Source organism: Polyodon spathula, chromosome 6, assembly GCF_017654505.1.
Source record: "Polyodon spathula isolate WHYD16114869_AA chromosome 6, ASM1765450v1, whole genome shotgun sequence".
NCBI lineage: Eukaryota > Metazoa > Chordata > Actinopteri > Acipenseriformes > Polyodontidae > Polyodon > Polyodon spathula.
This window is the reverse complement of record NC_054539.1, coordinates 31,130,218-31,150,250: the sequence shown is the minus strand read 5'-3', so window position 1 is coordinate 31,150,250 and position 20,033 is coordinate 31,130,218. Positions and strand designations below refer to the sequence as shown.

Sequence of the window (20,033 nt, the reverse complement as noted above, 5' to 3'; positions counted from 1 at the left end):
ACCTTTTTGTTCTTGAGCCACTCCAATGTTGCTTTGGCCTTGTGTTTGGGATCATTGTCCTGCTGAAAGGTGAATTTCCTCCCAAGCTTCAGTTTTTTAGCAGACTGAAGCAGATTCTCTTGCAGTATTTTCCTGTATTTTGCTCCATCCATTCTTCCTTCAATTGTAACAAGATGCCCAGTCCCTGCTGATGAGAAGCATCCCCACAGCATGATGCTGCCACCACCATACTTCACTGTAGGGATGGTGTGTGTTAAGGCATGGGCAGTGTTAGGTTTGCGCCACACATAGCGCTTTGAGTTTTGGCCAAAAAGCTCTATCTTGGTCTCATCTGACCACAAAACCTTTTCCCACATCGCAGCTGGGTCACTCTCATGCTTTCTGGCAAACTCCAGACGTGCTTTCAGATGGTACTTTTTGAGTAACGGCTTCTTTCTTGCCACCCTCCCATACAGGCCAATGTTATGCAGAGCTCTTGATATGGTTGACTGGTGCACCATTACTCCACTCCCAGCCACTGAACTCTGTAGCTCCTTCAAAGTGATTGTTGGCCTCTCTGTGGCTTCTCTCACAAGTCTCCTTCTTGTTTGAGCGCTGAGTTTTGAGGGACGGCCTTTTCTTGGCAGTGCCTGGGTGGTGTGATGCAGCTTCCACTTCCTGATTATTGATCCAACTGTGCTCACTGGGATATCCAAACACTTGGATATTATTTTGTACCCTTTCCCTAATCTATGCATTTGTATTACTTTATCTCTAACTTCTGTAGAATGCTCTTTGGTCTTCATTTTCCTTCAGATTCACAGCCTTACCAGTGATCCTTCAACAGTGGGGTTTTTATCCAGAAAATATGACAGCAACTTTAATGGTTCACAGGTGGAGGCCAATGGTAAGATAATTGTGTCCTCTAGGGCAATTTCTTTCATCGGTGCAAACTGGGAGCTTCCACAGCACAGGGGTTGAATACTTATGCAAGCAAGATATTTCAGTTTTTTTATTTTTCTTAAAAATATTTCCCAACATAAAAGCAATGTCACCTTACAATAATTGATTCTGAGTTTCAGTGTTTAAAAATAAAATATCAAACAGAACAAAATTTCAATGTACCATTTGTAATTTGGTAATATGAGAGAATTGGTCAGGGGTCTGAATACTTTTGCAAGGCACTGTGTATGTGTGTGTGTGTGTGTGTGTTGTGTGTGTGTGTGTGTGTGTGTATATATATATATATACACACACACATATATATATAAATACACACACACACACACACACACACATCACAATGTCACATAAGTCTTTTTTTCAAAATGTTCACCTTTTCTTCTACACATCCTACCCCACATCTTCCAAAGTGAAAAATATTCTAGAAATTTGTAGAAAACTAATTAAAAATAAAAACTGAAATAGCTTGGTTGCATAAGTGTCCACCCCCCTTGTAACAGCAATCCTAAATTAGCTCAGGTGTAACCAATCGCCTTCAAAATCACACACGAAGTTAAGTGGCCTTCATCTGTGTTAAATTTTAGTGATTCACATGATTTTACGATAAATTCAGCAGTTTCTATGGGTTACCTCTACTGGGTAGTGCATTTCAAAGCAAAGACTCAGCTATCAGCACCAAGGTGCTTTCAAAAGAACTCCTTGTTGTAAGGCACAGATCAGGGGATGGGTAAAAAAAAAAAAAAAAAAAAAAACTATCAAAAGGCCTTGAACATCCCTTGGAGCACGGTCAAGACGATTATTAAGAAATAGAAGGTATATGGAAGGTGTATGACCCTGCCTAAATTAGGCTGTTCCTCCAGCAAGAAGACACTGATCAGACAGGCTACCAAGATGCCAATGGCAACTCTGCAAGAGCTACAGGCTTTTATGGCCAAGACTGGTCAAACTGTGCATGTGACAACAATATCCCAAGCACTCCACAAATCTGGCCTGTAAGGTAGGGTGGCAAGAAGAAAGCCAATACTCAAGAAAGCCTACCTTGAATCCCGTTTGAAGTATGAAAAAAAAAAAAAAAAAAACCTCAGGAGATTCTGTAGCCATGTGGCAAAAGGTTTTGTGGTCTGACAAAACTAAAATGGAACTTTTTGGCCTAAATGCAAAGCGTTATGTTTGGTGCAAACCAAACACAGTGCATCACCCGAAGAACACTTTCCCTACTGCGAAGTATGGTGGTGGCAGCATCATGTTGTCGGCATGTTTCTCATTGGCAGGGACTGGGGCACTTGTCATGATAGAAGGAAAAATAAATGGAGCAATGTATAGAGAAGTCTTCCAGGAAAACCTGCTGCCCTCTGCAAGAAAGCTGAAACTGGGATGGAAGTTCACCTTTCAGCATGACAATGACCCAAAGCTACAATGGAGTAGCTAAGGAAGAAAAAGGTAAATGTCCTTGAGTGGACCAGTCAGAGCCCTGACCTAAATCTAATCAAAAATGTGTGGCATGACTTGAAGATTGCTGTCCATCAACACTCCCCAAGGAACTTGACAGAGCTTGAACAGAAGAATGGTCAAATATTGCCAAATCTAGGTGTGCAAAGTTGATAGAGACCTATCCCAACAGACTCACAGCTCTAATTGCTGCCAAAGGTGCTTCCACAAGTATTAACTCTGGGGAGTGGAGACTTTTCCAATTATGATCCTTCAGTTTTGTGTTTTTAATATATAATTTTCTCAATAAAAACTTTTTTCCCCTTAACTGTGGAGTATGGTGTGTAGAAAGTGGAATTTTTTTTAAATGCATGTCTGAGGCACTGACAACAAAATGTGAAAATAAGTTCAAGGGGGTGTAGACTTTCTATAGGCACTGTAAACACACACACACACACACACACACACACACACACACACACACACAGTACATCCTCGCTATAGCAAACTTGTTGGGGTCCAAGCATTTTGATTGTTATATCAAGGGGTTCATTAAGCGAAAGGACAATCAAAATGAACAATAAACTGTTATTAAATAAGATTTTGAATAAAAGCAAAATGACATGTACCTGTTCGTCTCATGTACGCAGCGTTCTGCCTTTGCTTGATCTTATACTCCAAAAATGCTAATTTAATCCTTTAATGCCATGATAGCACTGTCTACAAGGTGCTAAAAATTTCAATATGATAATGCAGAACGTAATTTTAGAAAAGTCTCGAAAATGCTGGATTGTAGGTGAACATTCTTAGAGAGTATAAAAGGGTTAGGCATAGGATTATTGTCATTACCAATAAGTCAATATGGGAAAAAGTAAAGAGCTCTCCTGAATTATTTATTATTATTAAGCTGGAAAAGGATAAAAGAAGATGTCCAACCATTTGAGTATCCCAATTTCAACTACTGTTTCTATTATCAAGAAGTATAAGACTCATGATTCTGTCACAACACTCCCTCAGTCTGGAAGAAAGAAGGTTCTTTCACCAAGAACAAGTGGAAGAATTGCGAGGAAGGTTAATAACAACCGGAGATTGACTGCCAAAGATATTCAAAGTGAATTGGCTGCAAGTGGAATTGGGGTTTCCACTTCAACCACAGGTCAAGTATTTCATGGTCAAGGTCTCCATAGTCGCAGGCCAAGGAAAAAGCCACTCTTAGAAAAACCTCACAAGGACAAAATCACTTAAAGTTTGCAAAACACCATTTGAATTATGTATATGAGTTCTGGCCAAAGGTTTTGTGGAGTGATGAAACAAAAATCAAGAAACAAAATCAAATCAATTTGGTCCCGCTAACAGTCGTTATGTTTGGAGAAAGTCTGGTGAGGAGTACAAAGAAAAGAACATACTGTCAAGTGCGGAGGTAGTAATACTCTTCTATGGGACTGTTTTCCCTCTAATGGTACAGGAAATTTAGTTCCAGTACACGGTAAAATGGATTCTATAGCATGCCAAAAGATACTGGCCAATCATCTGAAACCCTCCTCTACACAACAACGATCCAAAGCACAAATTAGAAATCTACTTCAGAATGGTTGAAGAATAAAATCAAGGTTCTGGAATGGCCCAGTCAAAGTCCCAATCTAAATCTGACTGAGAATCTTTAGTATGAGGTGAAGAAGGCTGTGCACAAGAGAAGTCCTCGGAATTTGTGTTGAAGAATGGTCAAAAAAAAAATCACTAAAGAATTATGCCAAACATTCATTGACAAATATCCTAACCATTTAAAAGCAGTTATTATTGCTAAAGATGCCTCAACTAGCTATTAATTTTATTTTCCTTGTCAGGGTATGAATACTTCTGAATGAGCAGTTTTGGAGTTTTGCAAAAAAAATTGATGAAATAAATTACTGTAGACATCTATTTCTTGTAACTGTTTTTCCTCTCCACAAAAGTAAAACTTTTGCTATAAAAGATTTTTCCGAAAATTTAGTTCGAGAAATTATACATTTCCATTGGGTTATGTAAACTTTGGACACTCTCTCTCTCTCTCGTCAAAAGTTTGAGTACACTTGCTGGAAACTAGGTTTTTTTCATAATTGACAATGTTTTATGTCATATACATTTCTGTAAATACTTGAAAATGAAAACATGTTACAATATACAAAACAAAAGGAGTATCAAAGCAATGTTCAAAAACATTGAAAGTTGTCTCTAAATCTTGGATTCCTCAAAATAGCCACCCTTTGCCTCAACAACAGCCTCACAAACACGAGGCATTCGGTTAACAAGTTTCAGCAGGAAATCACCCGGCATGTCTTCCCAGCTCTTCTGCAGCAATTCCCAGAGGTGTAGGGCACTTGTGGATAGCTTTGCTTTGACTCTTCTGTCCAGTTCGTCCCATACAAGTTCTGTGGGATTGAGGTCTGGAGACTGGGCAGGCCAGGTCATTAGATTGAGTTTTCCTTCACTTTCCTTCTTCGCCAGGTAGTTCTTGCACAACTTTGAGGTGTGTTTCGGGTCATTATCTTGCTGAAGAATGAAGGACTGCCCAACTAGCTGTAATCCTGATGGAATGGCATGCCTCTGAAGTATGCTATGATAGCCATGCTGGTTGAGCTTGCCATGGACTTGGTGAAGATCACCAACTCTATCACCAGCAAAGCAACCCCAGACCATGACACTGCCTCCTAAATATTTCAAATTTTGAATCATCGGTCCATAAGATCAAATTCCACTCCTCAAATGTCCAGTTTCTGTGTTTTTTGGCCCAGAGAAGTCTCTTCATTTTATTCTGCACTCTTCTTTGCAACAATTTTTCCAGTTAGGCCAGCTTCACGCAATCTCCTCTGAACAGTTGATGTTGAAACATCTGTACTTCTAGTTGCATTTAGCCGAGTTTGTATTTCAGGGGCAGTTAATCGCTGGTTTCGCAGACTTGTGACTCGAATGAACTTGAATGAACTAATTCTGAGGTCACCCTTGGCCTGCCTGACCTTGTTCGGTCCTCATGAGTGCCAGTTTTTTCAAATCGTTTGATGGTCTTGGCCACAGCAGTTAGACACTTGCAAAGTTCTTGCGATTTGTCTTAAATATTGACCTTCATTTCTTAAAGTAATTACAGACTTTTTTCTTTGCTTAACTGAGCGTATTTTGCCATTTTCTGCTCCCTTACATTTATCTTGCCATTTTCTGCTACCTTGCATTCAGGAATGACCAACTTGTGCCTACACTACCTATATTTACAGTAATCATGGACCCTCACCTGTTAACAATAATTGGTGACAAAGGGTTAATTAGGTAACATGCAAGTTAAGTCAGAGAACATCTAACAATGACTTTTATACTTAGGCCAGTGTTCTAACACCGTGTTATACACATTTCAGACTTTTAACTGACTTGGGCTTCAGACTGAAATCCCCTTGCTTTGGGTGAACATTTCATTGAAATTGACAAGATTTACATTTTGAATTAAATTAATTTTTATTGCAATTCACTTATGATTATCAGCTTATATAAGTACACATATCAGATAATGAAATAGTAAGTGTTTATAGACATGTTTATACAGTTAAAAGCATAGATAATCATGAAAAACCCAGTGTACTCAAACTTTTGAGTGGTATATATGAGAAAGAGAGAACACACAGTATTATTTCATTTGGTTTCAATGCATGTAGAGACTTTGCAGCAACAGCCAACTAACTACATGAACTGCCGACATCCCAAAGTAAATGGAACAATCGTCTTAAATAGTGGTTATGGGCTGTATGGTCACTAAGTGTTTGCTGAAGAGATTATTACAAGAAAAACCTGTTCAAAATATAGGTAGACAATCAAATATAAATAACTTCACTTCCCAAGAAATCAACATGTAAGGTTTGGAACACATTGGATTATTATTGACTGCATTTATGAGATAAAACTATAAGAAACTGAATCAAGTTGACAAATACTAGACTGATGCATTTTAAATAAATATAGATGGTACACATTAATTTAATTTCATTGCGATTCCTTGTACTGTGAACAAATTTCCAAATTGACCATTTAGTACAATAAATACAATGCAGTGATGTTCATTAAGTAGTTGGAGATTAGTAGATTGTGGATTGCTGAGAACAAGATGAATAAACAACTAACACTTCTCTGTTACAAGTAGTGCATCAGAAGGAGGTCCCTGAGGCAGGCGTCTGGTCTCGTATGCAAAGAGCTACAGTACAGATAGAATTTTGGCACAGAACTTGTTTTGCTCTCCTCCTAAATGTTTTGACTCTGGGTGTCATATCTGCCTGCTGCGGGGGCCTGATGTCCTTGCAGGATTAGAGTACTACATAAAATGCCTGCCTTGCGCTTGGGTATTCAATTTCATTTTACGTCGTTTTATTTTTCCTCTGCAATATTACGTTCCTGGTGCAGCTTCTAAATTAATCAGACACACCCACGGCTGTACGTGGCAAACGTGACGCATCTCAGGGACAGCTGCGTTCTCACTACCAAAACAAAAAAAGAAAAACCCTAAAATGTCTCATAGCCGCCTTAAAAGTGGCTAGTATAAACGGGGTATTAGTGCTCTTGATATCCTGTGTTGCTGCCTGGCAACTCCTTGATATGTAACAGGTCAGTGTGGATTAGACAGATCTGCCAGCAGCTGGTATCTCTGGTAACAAACAGGTCTAATATATAGCATTATATACCAACACACAGCCTTTTCCTAACATTTAAAAGTAGTGCACATAATGGACCCCATTTCTTTGTTAGATATTATTAAGGGTGAGACTATCCAACATCTCGTAGGAATATATTGATATTTATTTTTCAGAAACAAACACTACTTTTCAACTTGGAATTCAACAAACATTTCTTTTTGACTTAAGTTTCTCATACATGAATGTTGCTAGAATAGCACGACAGAGGCTATAGAATGAGTAAAAAATCTGCTCAAGAACACTATGTGAAAAAGAAAAAGTTACAACAGGAATACCCTGTTCCTGGGTCTGCTTGTACCTTGTGACTTTATGGCGACTACCTTAAGAAAAAACAGTTTGTCTGCAGGCTTCCCATTCCACAGTTGCACCAAATAATTTTTGATGCTATATGCCAGGGCCACAAAATAACCCAGTACTAGATTTTTTTCCCCATAAGTGGAAAGAAATGTACCTCTGCTGATCCTCTGTTTCTCCCCGGACAGGATACCTGGTGTGTCAATGATACTGATGCTCTCCAGCACTGGGTTTGGGAGCTGGGCACACACAAACCTATAAGACACAAACAACTTTGCTTAAGTAAGTGCACAACATGCAAACATTTTGAGGTTATACCCATTAAAAGGGGATAGTTTATGATTAGGCATAATACTGTAATAATCCACTTATAACAAACACAGAGAAGCATCCCCATAGCATGATGCTGCCACCACCATGTTTCACGGCAGGGATGGTGTTTCTCAGGATGATGAGCGGTGTTAGGCTTGAGCCAAACATATCGCTTAGCGTTGAGCCAAAAAAGCTCTATTTTGGTGTCAGACCATAGAATCTTCTTCCATTTGGTCTCAGAGTCTCCCACATGCCTTCTGGCAAACTGTAGCTGAGATTTGATGTGAGTTTTTTCAACAATTGCTTTGATTTTGCCACCCTCCCATAAAGGCCAGTTTTATGAAGTACCCAGGCTATTGTTGCCATATGCATATTGTCTTAGCTTAGCCGTGGAAGGCTGTAACTCCTTTAGAGTTGTCATAGGCCTCTTGGTAGCCTCCCTGACTAGTGCCCTTCTCGCCCGGATACTCAGTTTTTGAGGATGGCCTGTTCTAGGCAGATTCACAGTTGTGCCATATTCTCTCCATTTCTTAATAATGGACTATTCAATGCCATGGAAATGTTCTTATATCCTACCCCTGATTGGTGCTTTTGAAGAACCTTATTCCGGATTTGCTTTGAATATTCTTTCATCTTCATGATGTAGTTTTTGTTAGGAAACGTACTAACCAACTGTGGGACCTCCGAGAGACAAGTGTATTTAACCTGAAATCATGTAAAACATCTAAATTGCACACAGGTGGACATTCAACTAAATTATGTGACTTCTAAAGACAATTCGTTGCACCAGAGCTTATTTAGGTGTGTCATAGCAAAGGGGGTGAATACTTATGCAATCAATTATTTTCTGTTTTATATTTGTAATTAAATTTAGAACAATTTGTAGATTGTATTTTTCACTTTGACATTACAGACTTTTTTGTGTTGATCACTGGCAAAAACTCCTAATGAAATCCATTTTGATTCCATGTTGCAACACAATAAAATGTGGAAAAGTCCAAGGGGGGGTGAATACTTTTGAGAGCCACTGTATATGACTGCAAGCTGTATTACTTGTGCGAAACAATTAAAAAAAAAAATAATAATAATCAAATGCAGGGAGCTACACACTGCAGGATTGTGATAATTTTTTTTGCCAACCAAGGTAATATCAGAAAACAACAAATCTATACTATAGATGGACTACACCAATGTTTTCACATTGAAAAATGAGGTACTTGCAAGTTTTATTTTTTATTAAAGGTTGTTATTTTAAAGGTTTTTATACAAGCTGAAAGGTCAGGTTTCGACTGTGGTGTGACCAACACCAGGAATTTAGTGGAGTTCTGAAATTACCAACGTTCAAATACTACTTCATGATTAGAGTTTTTTTTTTTTTTTTTTTTTTTTTTTTTTATATTTCAGTAATTACCTGGTCGATAATGGTCACTAAAAGTTAGTCAAAGTCCACAACCTAATTGTTGTTGATTTCTTGTGGCAGGGCTCTACACTTTTTTTTTTTTTCTTATGTGCAAATTACAGAAATAGTTTTGCAAAAATAAGTATATAGTAGCAGTACCAACATTTATGTTAAACTTTTTTTTTTTTTTTTTTTTTTTTTTTTTTTTTAGCACCTGTAGAGTTTAAGGGGGGTCTGTCACAAGACTGGAATGAAACTGACCAATCAGAAGCAAGTTCAACACCATTGACACACGTCAAACGCACACCTCAAAACCAGCTCATGAATGACGAAAAGTTAATTTATGAGGGGCAACAGTATCCATTATTACATGATTGCAAATTGAACAACTACAAAGACATCCAGAAGAAAGACAACGCCTGGGTGGACTGCAGGTGGTGCATTTAGCAGCACAGAGTCATTTTCTTTTCAATTATGTAAGCTTTTGGTTTGTTTTTATGATAGACAACGTTTTGTTCACTATATTGTTCTGTGTCACAAATCTGTGAAAAGAAGAAGGTCGTTATATACGATTGGAGATTCACCAAAAACAAAAATATTATCAAGGTCTTACTATTATATATGTTATAAAACAAAGCCAGCAATACCAGTATTCTGTGTTACCCATCCCAACATTACCAAGTTCATACGTAGCTTTAAAGTTTATAAACCATATTTATAAAGCATTTTCTGTCAAGTTCACCGGACTGTTTTAAAAAGAAAAACAAAATAAAAGTAAATAATAATACAAAGTGGTGACCTACACAACACAGATTTTAATAATATTAATAAAGAAGATGGTGATTATGTAGTGCTTAACAACAAATAATATTATTATTATTATTATTATTATTATTATATTATTATTATTATTATTAATAATGTTGCACTTTAAAATACTTAAAGTTAATAAACAAAAAGGATCAAAGAAGGTATTTGTAAAGAAACAATTGAGATTGCAGTATGTTATATAAATGTATAAGAATCACATAATTTTGTTGAAAACATCAGTTCAATTACATTACAGTTGTCCAGCTGTCTTCTGACTCATCTACAGATTTTACAAATACAACCTTTATTTTACAACGGAGTTGCCGTAGGTCAGGGTGGTAACCTTTTATTAAAACAAGACCCGTTTTGTAATGGGACAGCCCCTCTCTAGTCTGTCCAATACAATAGGAATGCATGGGCGGGGTCATGTATTTATTTCCAGTCTTTTGGATCGTTTCCAAGTGTGGATTGACATTTGGCAACTTCGCTCGCGTCGCTCTGTCCAGTGTGGTTGCAGCTTTAGATATTACATTTATTTATTTATTTTCTTGGTTCCCGCCATTGTTGCCGCAGTCAGATAAGTGGCAAATCACATCCGAGTAGAACTGCAGCTCATACAGTATATGACTCTGTGGGTAAGACACTTACACTTGAATTCAATCAATATGTCGATATAATGCAGCAACAAAGTAATCAGACAAATAAAACTAACTGTAATACATACACAGTAAATGAAGCAACCTAATAAAAATAAAATGATCTGCTCATAGAAGCATTTAATTCTGCTTCCAGATATTTGTCTGCACATCCACTGAGTTTGTTTTGTAGCTTCACCCAGTTTCACAATGGTTCAGGACCTCAACTGACAATTTATTTTCTTTCAATACTTTTGCATGTGGCTGTTTTAGTCATTTTAGCATCATTATTTAATTTGTTATTAGGTCTAGGCCTATACAGAGTAATTTAACATATTGTACCGGCCCACTCTAGCAGTGTAATGGAAGCTTGAAACTAGCTCAGCTCTGCTCAGGCTAACCCCATGCTACCTTATATAATCATTCCCTTATCTCACCCACATGAGACATAACCCCAAATTAAACCACCGAAGAACACTCATGGGATTCCCACTTGTCAATCGATGCTATAGGCAGTCCTCAACACAATTGCTACTTTTGGAATTTTATGCAAATTTTGGTTTCTGAAAATCATAACCTTTGCATCCTTAGTCTGATATATTATTATGGAAAAAAAATGATAAGACTAATAATATTATCTTTTTTTTTTTTTTATATAGCACCTTTCACAAAGCACTATACAGAGGTAGGCTGTGAACTATGCATTATATGTAGAGTCACTTACAATAGGACATTGATTTAACATCATCCACAGTATGTGTCATACAGTGGTCAGTGGTAGTGGTGGGATTTGAAATAGTGACCTTCTGATTACAAGCCCTGGACTTTCACCACTGGACTACAGTGCCTGCTATATATTCTTACATATAGTAATTCAGTATGTTCCCATAGCACATCACAGAAAATGTGTTTTGTTATAACGTGTCGGTTTAAATATTGAACAAAAAAAAGACATTACTACATAACAGCTATACGATTATAGTAAACTGGAACGTCGCATATCTGACCGTCACATAACCGCCCTGATCAATGAACCGCTTCGCTAAATAAATATTACAAGTGGGCTACTAATGGCATAGGCAGTAAATGCAGCTTCCGCGATACAAACAGAAAGCGTTATAGACTAGGACTTCTAGAGTTAAGAAAGAGCCATCAGTTGCAGGTTACTGTACATTTACCGTTTTTTTTTTTTTTTTTAAAGCTTTGCGTGAAGATGGCTTATAGCAAATCACATAGCAGCACTGTATTTGTAGACTAATCTTTTTTACTTTTGCTTACCTTTAAAGCAAATCATTTCCCCATGTTTAAAGCAGTTTGCGTGTTGTTTTTGTTCACTAACCTATTTATGGATGTGTAAATGCTTATTCGATAGATTTTCGCAAATCCGACTTTTTCACAGATCCGCCTACTCCAGTCCACAGGGGTTCGGATATGCGACGTTGTACTGTACTATGAAAAAATGCGTACATTAAAAAAAAAGTGCTTGCATTACTATATACTACTACATATTTATTTCTGTTACTATCTGGAGACTCTTAGGAATCGTAATTTTTAGATCTTGCAATACTGTACATAAAATAAAAGCTGGACGAGACTTCCTGGATATGGGATGAGAAACTAAAAAGAAACTGCTACATTGACTTTTTGTTTTGGCTTTATACAATATTTCTGGGTTCAAAACTAATCTGTAAAACCTTGTTTTTGTTATTCAGATGAGGAGTTGTTTGTACGGTAGCTGGCAAACTTAATTTCGAATCAGTTTTTGAGGTTGTGAAATCACTGGTTGTACACATGTGCATAAAGCAAAACTGGCGCTTGCACGAACAACTGCTGTGGTCGCACCGGGCGTACAGCCCCGCGCGGGAGCCAAACTACTTGAGCAGAGTTACAGGAGCAAATTTCTGGAGATAGAAATTCCAGCAACTGTTGCTGCATAGCTTAACCAGATATTTTTAAAACAGCCACTACCACAAACTGTCGTAGTACAGTAGCTTCTGGACTCCCAGAAGATGCAATGATCTCAAAAATCTCATTACAATGATCCTTCCAGCTCCGATAATGCCTGGATGGGCTCCCAGATACATTTGCATGATCCAGTTTCTTATTACTGACAGCACAAACAATACAGACTCCACCTGGAAAGAGTGATTATGTTACAAATATACAATCTCATAAAATCTGACCTCATTTAATGAGATTTCTTTTATTTTTTTGCCGACTGTTGTCGATTACATTGCATAGGCGACTGCAGGACACGTTCCTTCTCGTTGAAGCAATCTACGTTTATTTTGTTGGCCAGTGACTTCCTTTTTCCTAGTAAGATTTCATTTTTTTTTTAAAGAAAATTAAGATTGTAAGTGTTTAAAACTAGTAATATTTAGCGTCATACAGTAACAGTAAAACATGACAAGATGGTTTATACAGTTTTAATGGTAGATGTAAAATGTAAAAATATACTGAGTATATTGGGGGCTGCATTAAATTGTTTCCAAGTCGTCCATTTCTGTAAATTAGAAAATCTGCATCTGCAGCAGTAAAATCTGTTATTATTTTCACAAAACAATTCCTACAGTAAATGCGCTATTAGAATTTGAATTTGCATTTAAATGTCAAGTATACACTGGTACATGTCAGCGCCATTTCCTGTTTGGGTTATACTTTTCTCAAATACCAGAACAAGCCGGTATTTTTCTCAGTACTGATGAAAGAATATCATAGCTACAGAATCGCATTGCTGCCCCCGAAAGAAAAAAATGTGCTGTCACAAAAAACAAAATCTGAGGGAATTATTATTTTTTTTTGTTATACAGAAAGTGGGCTCACAAAAAAAGTGCTGTGATATTTAAAGTATAATAATAATAATAATAATAATAATAATAATAATAATAATAATAATAATAAACTAGTGAAATAATTTATTAGGCTGTTCCATTGCTACTGGTTACATCTTGACAGGCAGCTAAATTGGAAAGGCAGATCTGCCAGAAATGGTTCACTTTTATTTCAACCTTGACCTTAGTCATGGAGAAATATTTTAATAATGGAGTCATTTAAACAGAGTTGTGCTTATGAGAACTTTACAAAGGTTTTATAACCAAATAACTTGTACTGTTGGAAGTGTATTTATGTATTTATTTAACAGGGTGAACATACAATTTCTAACATTTATGACATGTCATAAGATGTATTGCACCCAGATTTAGCTAGGAGCTAATTTTCATTGTTAAATATAAAAGTCAGATATATTTGAAGTAGCACTGTTCTTGTTGAGGTCTGATATAGAGCGGGATTACCAGATGGTATCGTAAAGCGACTTGTATTTTTATTGGTAAAAGTTACTATTTTTTTGGTTGACAACATTCTTGTTTTGACAGCACTTTTTGTAATAAAAGAAAAAAATATACAGTAGGTCTCCTCTCACTTTCAGGATTTTCAAACCCGGACGCCTCTGCTTCAGTACATTGATGATCCTCATACAGCCAACTTAACAAAAGTGTCAGAAGCATGTGAAGTGTTTGGCTTCTTAAAGCTGATGTGCTCTGAAAGCTGTTCAGCCCCATAATTTTATTAGAACCATCTGTACACTGCATCACACTGTATGACATATTTCACTGCACTCCTGTCCGAATACATTCCTGAGCCTAACCAGCTGCTAAATCCTTTGCTGGCTAAATAAAAGCACATGCTTTAGCAGGCAATATTATATTATACTTTTCATCTAGTCAGCAACTAGTAATTCAAGGACATTTGGAAAATTCATTAGTAAAAGAATTTTAAGAATGCATAGCATGTTCAGGGAACACTCATATACTGCGACATCAGCCTTCCAGCTTAATGGAAAGCAATCAATCAAATGAAGAGCATGTTACTACAGAGCAGCATATAGACAACAGTACAGCTAAACCACACTTAAACCTGCTACTTTTTATCCTTAAACGTTACAACATTAATGATGATAAATGCAACTCTTGTCCTGTTGTTCTGCTCCCCATGTTCCAACCAGGTCTATAAAATATTTAATTGCACGCTGAGGTTCAAAAACAATTAAATACTGGTTGGAACAAGGCTTCCATTCGAACCCACGAGAGGTCTTAGTTTCCCTGTGAAATTATAACATCCGTATTTGTTCTGCTTCTTTGAAAATGGCTGCCTATATTTCATGGATGATTTGAGATCAGGCAGTAATGATTTGGTTAGTCTTTTCTCGGCAGTAAGTCACATTGCTGCTTGTGCACTCGAGTAGTCATGTCTTTGGCGATTTTAATACACACATCACCATATTGTCATTTAAATTTAATATAAAGGTTATTTGAGAAGGAAAAAATAGTTCAAAAGGTGCATCTTAAATTCAAAGGAATATGGTATTTTAAGTAGTCAATCTGGTGCATAACCTCCGCGTTTCATCGGAAGAATAGTAACACTACACAATAGAGTATGTAGCCCCAATTCACTTTTTTTGTACTTCTGACCCTTTTTGGGAAATTAATAAATAACATTTAGCATTCCAGAGAAGTCACAGCATGTGCTATTGTAAACTAAAATTAGGCATTTAAAACACATACAATAACATTCCACAACTATAGTACACTTAACAAACCCTCATTCTACTGTATTGTGAAGGTTAGTTGAAGCATTATAATTGGAACAGCCTACTAAAGGATTCAACCACAACAACCTGATTTCACGGAGTTCAAATTTAACCTAGTCTGACCTTGAACCAGTGGGGGGAAAAATAAAAAATAACTACATACAGTAACTTTTTTTTGTAATCTACCCACCACCTCCCTACCTTTTTGTGTACAGATATTGTATATATTTGTAAGCAGCTGTGCTGCTTATGCTGAGTTGCTAGCACTGAGCCAAGGGGAAAGTGAAACAAACATAATTACACAAAACATAGCCACAGACTCTTATTTCTAATTTAAGCAGGTGCAATAGTTTTGCAATTTCCTAATGTATATAGTTTAGAACAATTCTGGCCCTGAGGATTTAAAGAACAAACATAACTATTAGTTTTTGTGGCTTTAAACATCTTCTGAAAATTAAGTTACTGTACAGTACTTGATAATCAGCAGAAATAATTGCAACAGCAGATTTGCTAGGTACAGACTGTTCTGTATGCCTTAACTTTCTCACTTGACAGCTGCTTGTTTGTCGTTTTTCAACTTTATTTGTACTTTTTCGCTCTATTTGCAGCTGTTTGTTTTTAATCGTCAATTTTTTGGACAAGATAAAAACAAAAAAGTTCTGTAAAACTAACAAGAAACAACAGAGAATGTTAACTGCTTTGACCTAAATATCAAACTTGTTTCTTACTAGTTTTACATTAAAGAATTGCTTCAAACGCTTCAACCTTGCTTGAAGAGAGTGGGTGAGGTGGCAGAGTTTAAAGATCATATTGGCACATGACTTGAATGCAATAAGGTAGGTGTTTCAACATCGACACGGATTCAACAGACAAGTTCAAAGCAAGTTCAAAGCCAGATATACAGACAGAGTTAGAGAAAAATCATAACTCAACATATTTGCACCTACAAGTTCAGAATCATTCATTAATTTAGCGTAAGGCTGCATCCGTCACATGAGCCTACCTACAGCCAATCATTTTAATGCTATTACTTTATTTTAAAACCAACAGTGGATATTGGCAGTTGCTGTTGGGAAATTTGGTAAGTGTTCTACCAAGCGCATCCCACTATGACCAAGATTAACTCAAGAATCCACCTCTTCACTGCTGAGGAACTTCGGCTTCACAAAGGTCCTGCATTGTTCCATTAAATCAGAATCTGTTCTGTCGTTGATTATGCAATTTAAAATTGAAGCAGGATCATGCCCATGGGACTTGCATAGTAATGCAAGTCACATCCACGACACCAAGTAACCAATTAATTTTATTTTAGTTGAAAATTAAACAACACTGAGATGCAGTGCAGAAAGAAGAGAAACTAATTATGTTAAACTGACCTGTTAAGAAAAGCATTGCCAAATGCATTCAGCTTCCGGAAAGGTTTTTTGGGGTCCACAACCAAGGCATTTCCTGGGACTATCCCCTCCACATCACCGTGCATCACTGCTATGAAGGAGTCAGTTGTTGGTTCTGGACCAATTCTCATACCAGGGAATTCCTGCTCCAACAGGTACCTGTTAATCAGACAAGCGTACAGTATTTAACGAAAATCACTTTGACTACTTAAAACTAGGGTGCACTTTTCTGAGACTACAGTTCTTTCTGAATCTTTTATTAAACTGCAAGTTTTGTTAAGCTTTCTACTGCACAATGACAACTGCAGAAAGAGAATAGATGGGTTAATTTGAGCTCTATTACAATTCAGCCACAATGTTTCACAACATTCCTTTAAACCTCTTGTGTAGTACTAAAATAAGTTAGGTTATAATAAGTTAGAACAACCTTTCAACCTGTTTGTCCATATCAATGTAGTTTAGTTTTAGCACTGTTAGCGGAACTGTAAAATAACATGCAGTACTAAAGTTGTGTTTTTGAAAGTATGTTCCACCATGACCAAACTTTTAAGAAAAGATACTTGAAACAGACATATTAATTTATTGCAGTGCTCAAAGCAGTATTGCACACTTCAAGAAGTTATAAATTAGATGGCCAGTTGTGAAAGTTTGATATGTATAGTAATTTAAATAAAATATTCAGGAATCACAAGAAATACTGTAATTTCAGATAACTTTCTGCTTTGAGAAATGTAGGGCATTTTTAAACAATGCATATAGGTAAACAACTGCTTTCTTTGTTTCTCAAAACATAAAAAGGTGAATTAGAAATGTACTATTTTTTTTTTTTCTCCAGAAAATGAGACATTAGGCTAGTGAGTTAATCAATCTATAGGCCTACATGCTAAAGCATTTGAAATGACACATTACTGGAAACAGTTTATGGCTAGTCAATAACAATCTGTGTACTATTCCATATGTTATTGCTACTGTTTGCAAAATAAACAGATGAATACCACTGAGCTGCTTAAGATCTTCCACAGTCATAAATAAATATTTAAATGGGAATGGAGTAACACTTGCAAAGACACTTGCTATTTGTCAGCTGTTTAACTCCAAAACACAGGCAGATATTAAAATAGTCTTTTGGAAACTTGACAAAAAAAAACTGTGCTACTGTATAAATGTAACTGTACACAGTAAAACACATATATTTTATATTTACTTGAATTCCATGTTAATTGATGCTGTGGGTGAGTCTGGAATGTGATTCAAGCCCTAAACTTTTCTTGGGAAATATGCCACCACAAAATCTGGGGGCTAATATTTTCAGCTATCTGAGCGCTAACCTAGCAAATGTGCTTGTTTTGCGTGGATTACTCGACTTCAGTCTGCAACTAACAGGTTGAATGTGGAATCCATATTGATTTTGAGCAAAAATATAAATTAATATTGAAAAAAAAAATGTGTTAAACCTTGAAATATACTACTATACCTGGAGCTTGTAATGTTGTCTACTGCAGGTCATTTGTTAAAGATTAACAATTGGTTTACATGTTGTGAACTTCAAGGTTAATTACATTGTATTTTATTTAAAATCGTTAGTAATCCTCAATGATTACATTACCGAATGAAGGTGGTCTTTCCAGTGGAGTACTGACCAACCAGCAGGACCATGGGCTTGTTGTCAAAATCGGCATCTTCCAAGGCTGGCGAGTGGAACTCGTGAAATTTGTAATGTTCCTCCAAGGGCAGCAGCTTGGTCTTGTAGAGCTTCTTAAGACCCTCGCTGACAGTCTGGAACACCTCTGGATCCTTCTTCCTCCTGTCATCATTACCCAACCAGCTGAACATGGTGCAGCGTAATCTAGTGTATACCTTTCACTTGATTTAAAAATGCTCTTGATGAAAAACAAAATTATGTACTACGGTTTTTGTGTTTTGCTTTTATTTTTGAGGCCAAACTACAATATTTCATGTAAAATATACAAAATTATTTGTTTTGCTTCAGTAGAGACGCTTAGCAGGAGAGAAAGCAGGGCTTTTCCGCAGTTAACCAAAATCCTTTATTTGCCTTAAAAGAAAAAGCTTGAAAAATGCATTCAGCTTTAGTAAATGGACCTCTGCACTGTCGTCAGGAAAATTAGTAAAAAAAAATCAATTGAAACATAAAAATGCAAGCTTTTCATTCATAACGTGGAGGACCCACACAAACAAATCACTTTATCTCTTACATTGAAACACTAAAGCGGCAAATTAATTACTTCTTCTCTTGATCTAAAATATTGGATATAAAATTATACGTATTTCAGCAAATTGATTTTAAAACGATGTCCCACCGCTGCACAGAATCTCAGTAGACCACAGGTACTGCGGCTCCTTACTGCGGCTTATTTAAATACCACTCTTTCAGGAAACTGACCTGACAGGAAATGCCCAACTCTTGGCAAAGCTCCTCCCCATTGCTTTAGACCAGTGAAGTCATTGAAGGTGGCGCCATGTTGGCTGGGTGAGGTTTATCGCAATGGCTGCTGAGCTGGTCGTGGAAACGACTAGATTGAATCAACATGGTACGATTACTTAGCGTCTAGCATCTAGCTCCATCTAGCCTTTGTAATCGGTACTGCCTAAATATTAATATACACACTTAGGCCTACATTCCGGTGGTCTGATCATTGAAGGTATTTCTTTTGAATATATAAAGGTTGGAAACTTTGGGAAGCCAGATGCTTGTCATGGTCTCTTGAAATGTTAGCAAGCAATAAAAATTACTGCAAGAGCCTTAAATTTACTCTTTAAGTAAACAACTTTAAAAAAAAAAAAAAAAAAAAAAAAAAAAAATCATTATAGTATAATAATGTTCAATACAATAAAATGCAACTATTGGCTACAATTTAAAAAAAATACTTTTTAACCTAAACCCTAGATTCAACATTCCTAAATTAACTGCAATTCTGGCTGATGAGAGAGTACTAGCAGATGGTGTTCTGGTCCTGGAAGTGTTTTTGTTTTTGTTTTGTGTTTGTGAGGGGAGGCTCTGCCTCCATGGGAAACTACTGTCTCCCATTAAACACAGTAATAGCAGTAGAAGGTAGAAGATAGCATGATCTGAGCACAGATATTATTAAGCTATTTATTTATTTTTTGTCAGAGGAGGCAATGCCTCCAATTGCGAAGTCCTGTCTGTCTGAAACACAGCGCTAGCAGTAGAAGTGGAGGAACCAAAAACACCCTCCTGCCCCCTGCTGAAGCACTACTGTAATGCACTGAGTATGCGTTAATTTATGAGTGTGGATTAAAATTGCATCGTTTCGTTTTGCATTGCATCAGCGGTAAGAAACATAATATATTTTGTTGTTTTATTTTGGTGCCACACTAGATTATACTGAAAGGCTTAAGATAAAATCTGAAGGGAGGCCACAACCAGAAATTGAAATTGCTAATAATAAGAATGGGTCATTTCATAGTGGCTGGAATGACAGTTTGTATTGGCTGACCAGAGGTGTAACAATAACTGTTTTTATAGCTGGCTTTCTTTACTTTTCA

At 36.8% G+C, this 20,033-nt stretch overlaps 1 protein-coding gene across 2 annotated transcripts in view; it reads right to left on the bottom strand.

Moving 5' to 3' along the window:
- The window catches only part of ehd3 (EH-domain containing 3), a 36,888-nt gene extending 17,996 nt beyond the window's left edge, over window positions 1–18,892 (bottom strand). For both annotated transcript variants that reach the window (XM_041252736.1, XM_041252737.1), the window contains exons 1-3: window positions 18,115–18,892; window positions 16,491–16,667; window positions 7,528–7,625 (exon numbers count right to left, since the gene is read on the bottom strand). In XM_041252736.1, coding sequence (XP_041108670.1) covers window positions 7,528–7,625; window positions 16,491–16,667; window positions 18,115–18,341 — 502 coding nt within the window. In that variant the 5' untranslated portion in view covers window positions 18,342–18,892. The remainder of the gene's footprint in view (window positions 1–7,527; window positions 7,626–16,490; window positions 16,668–18,114) is intronic.
- Between the last annotated feature and the right edge of the window lie 1,141 nt (window positions 18,893–20,033).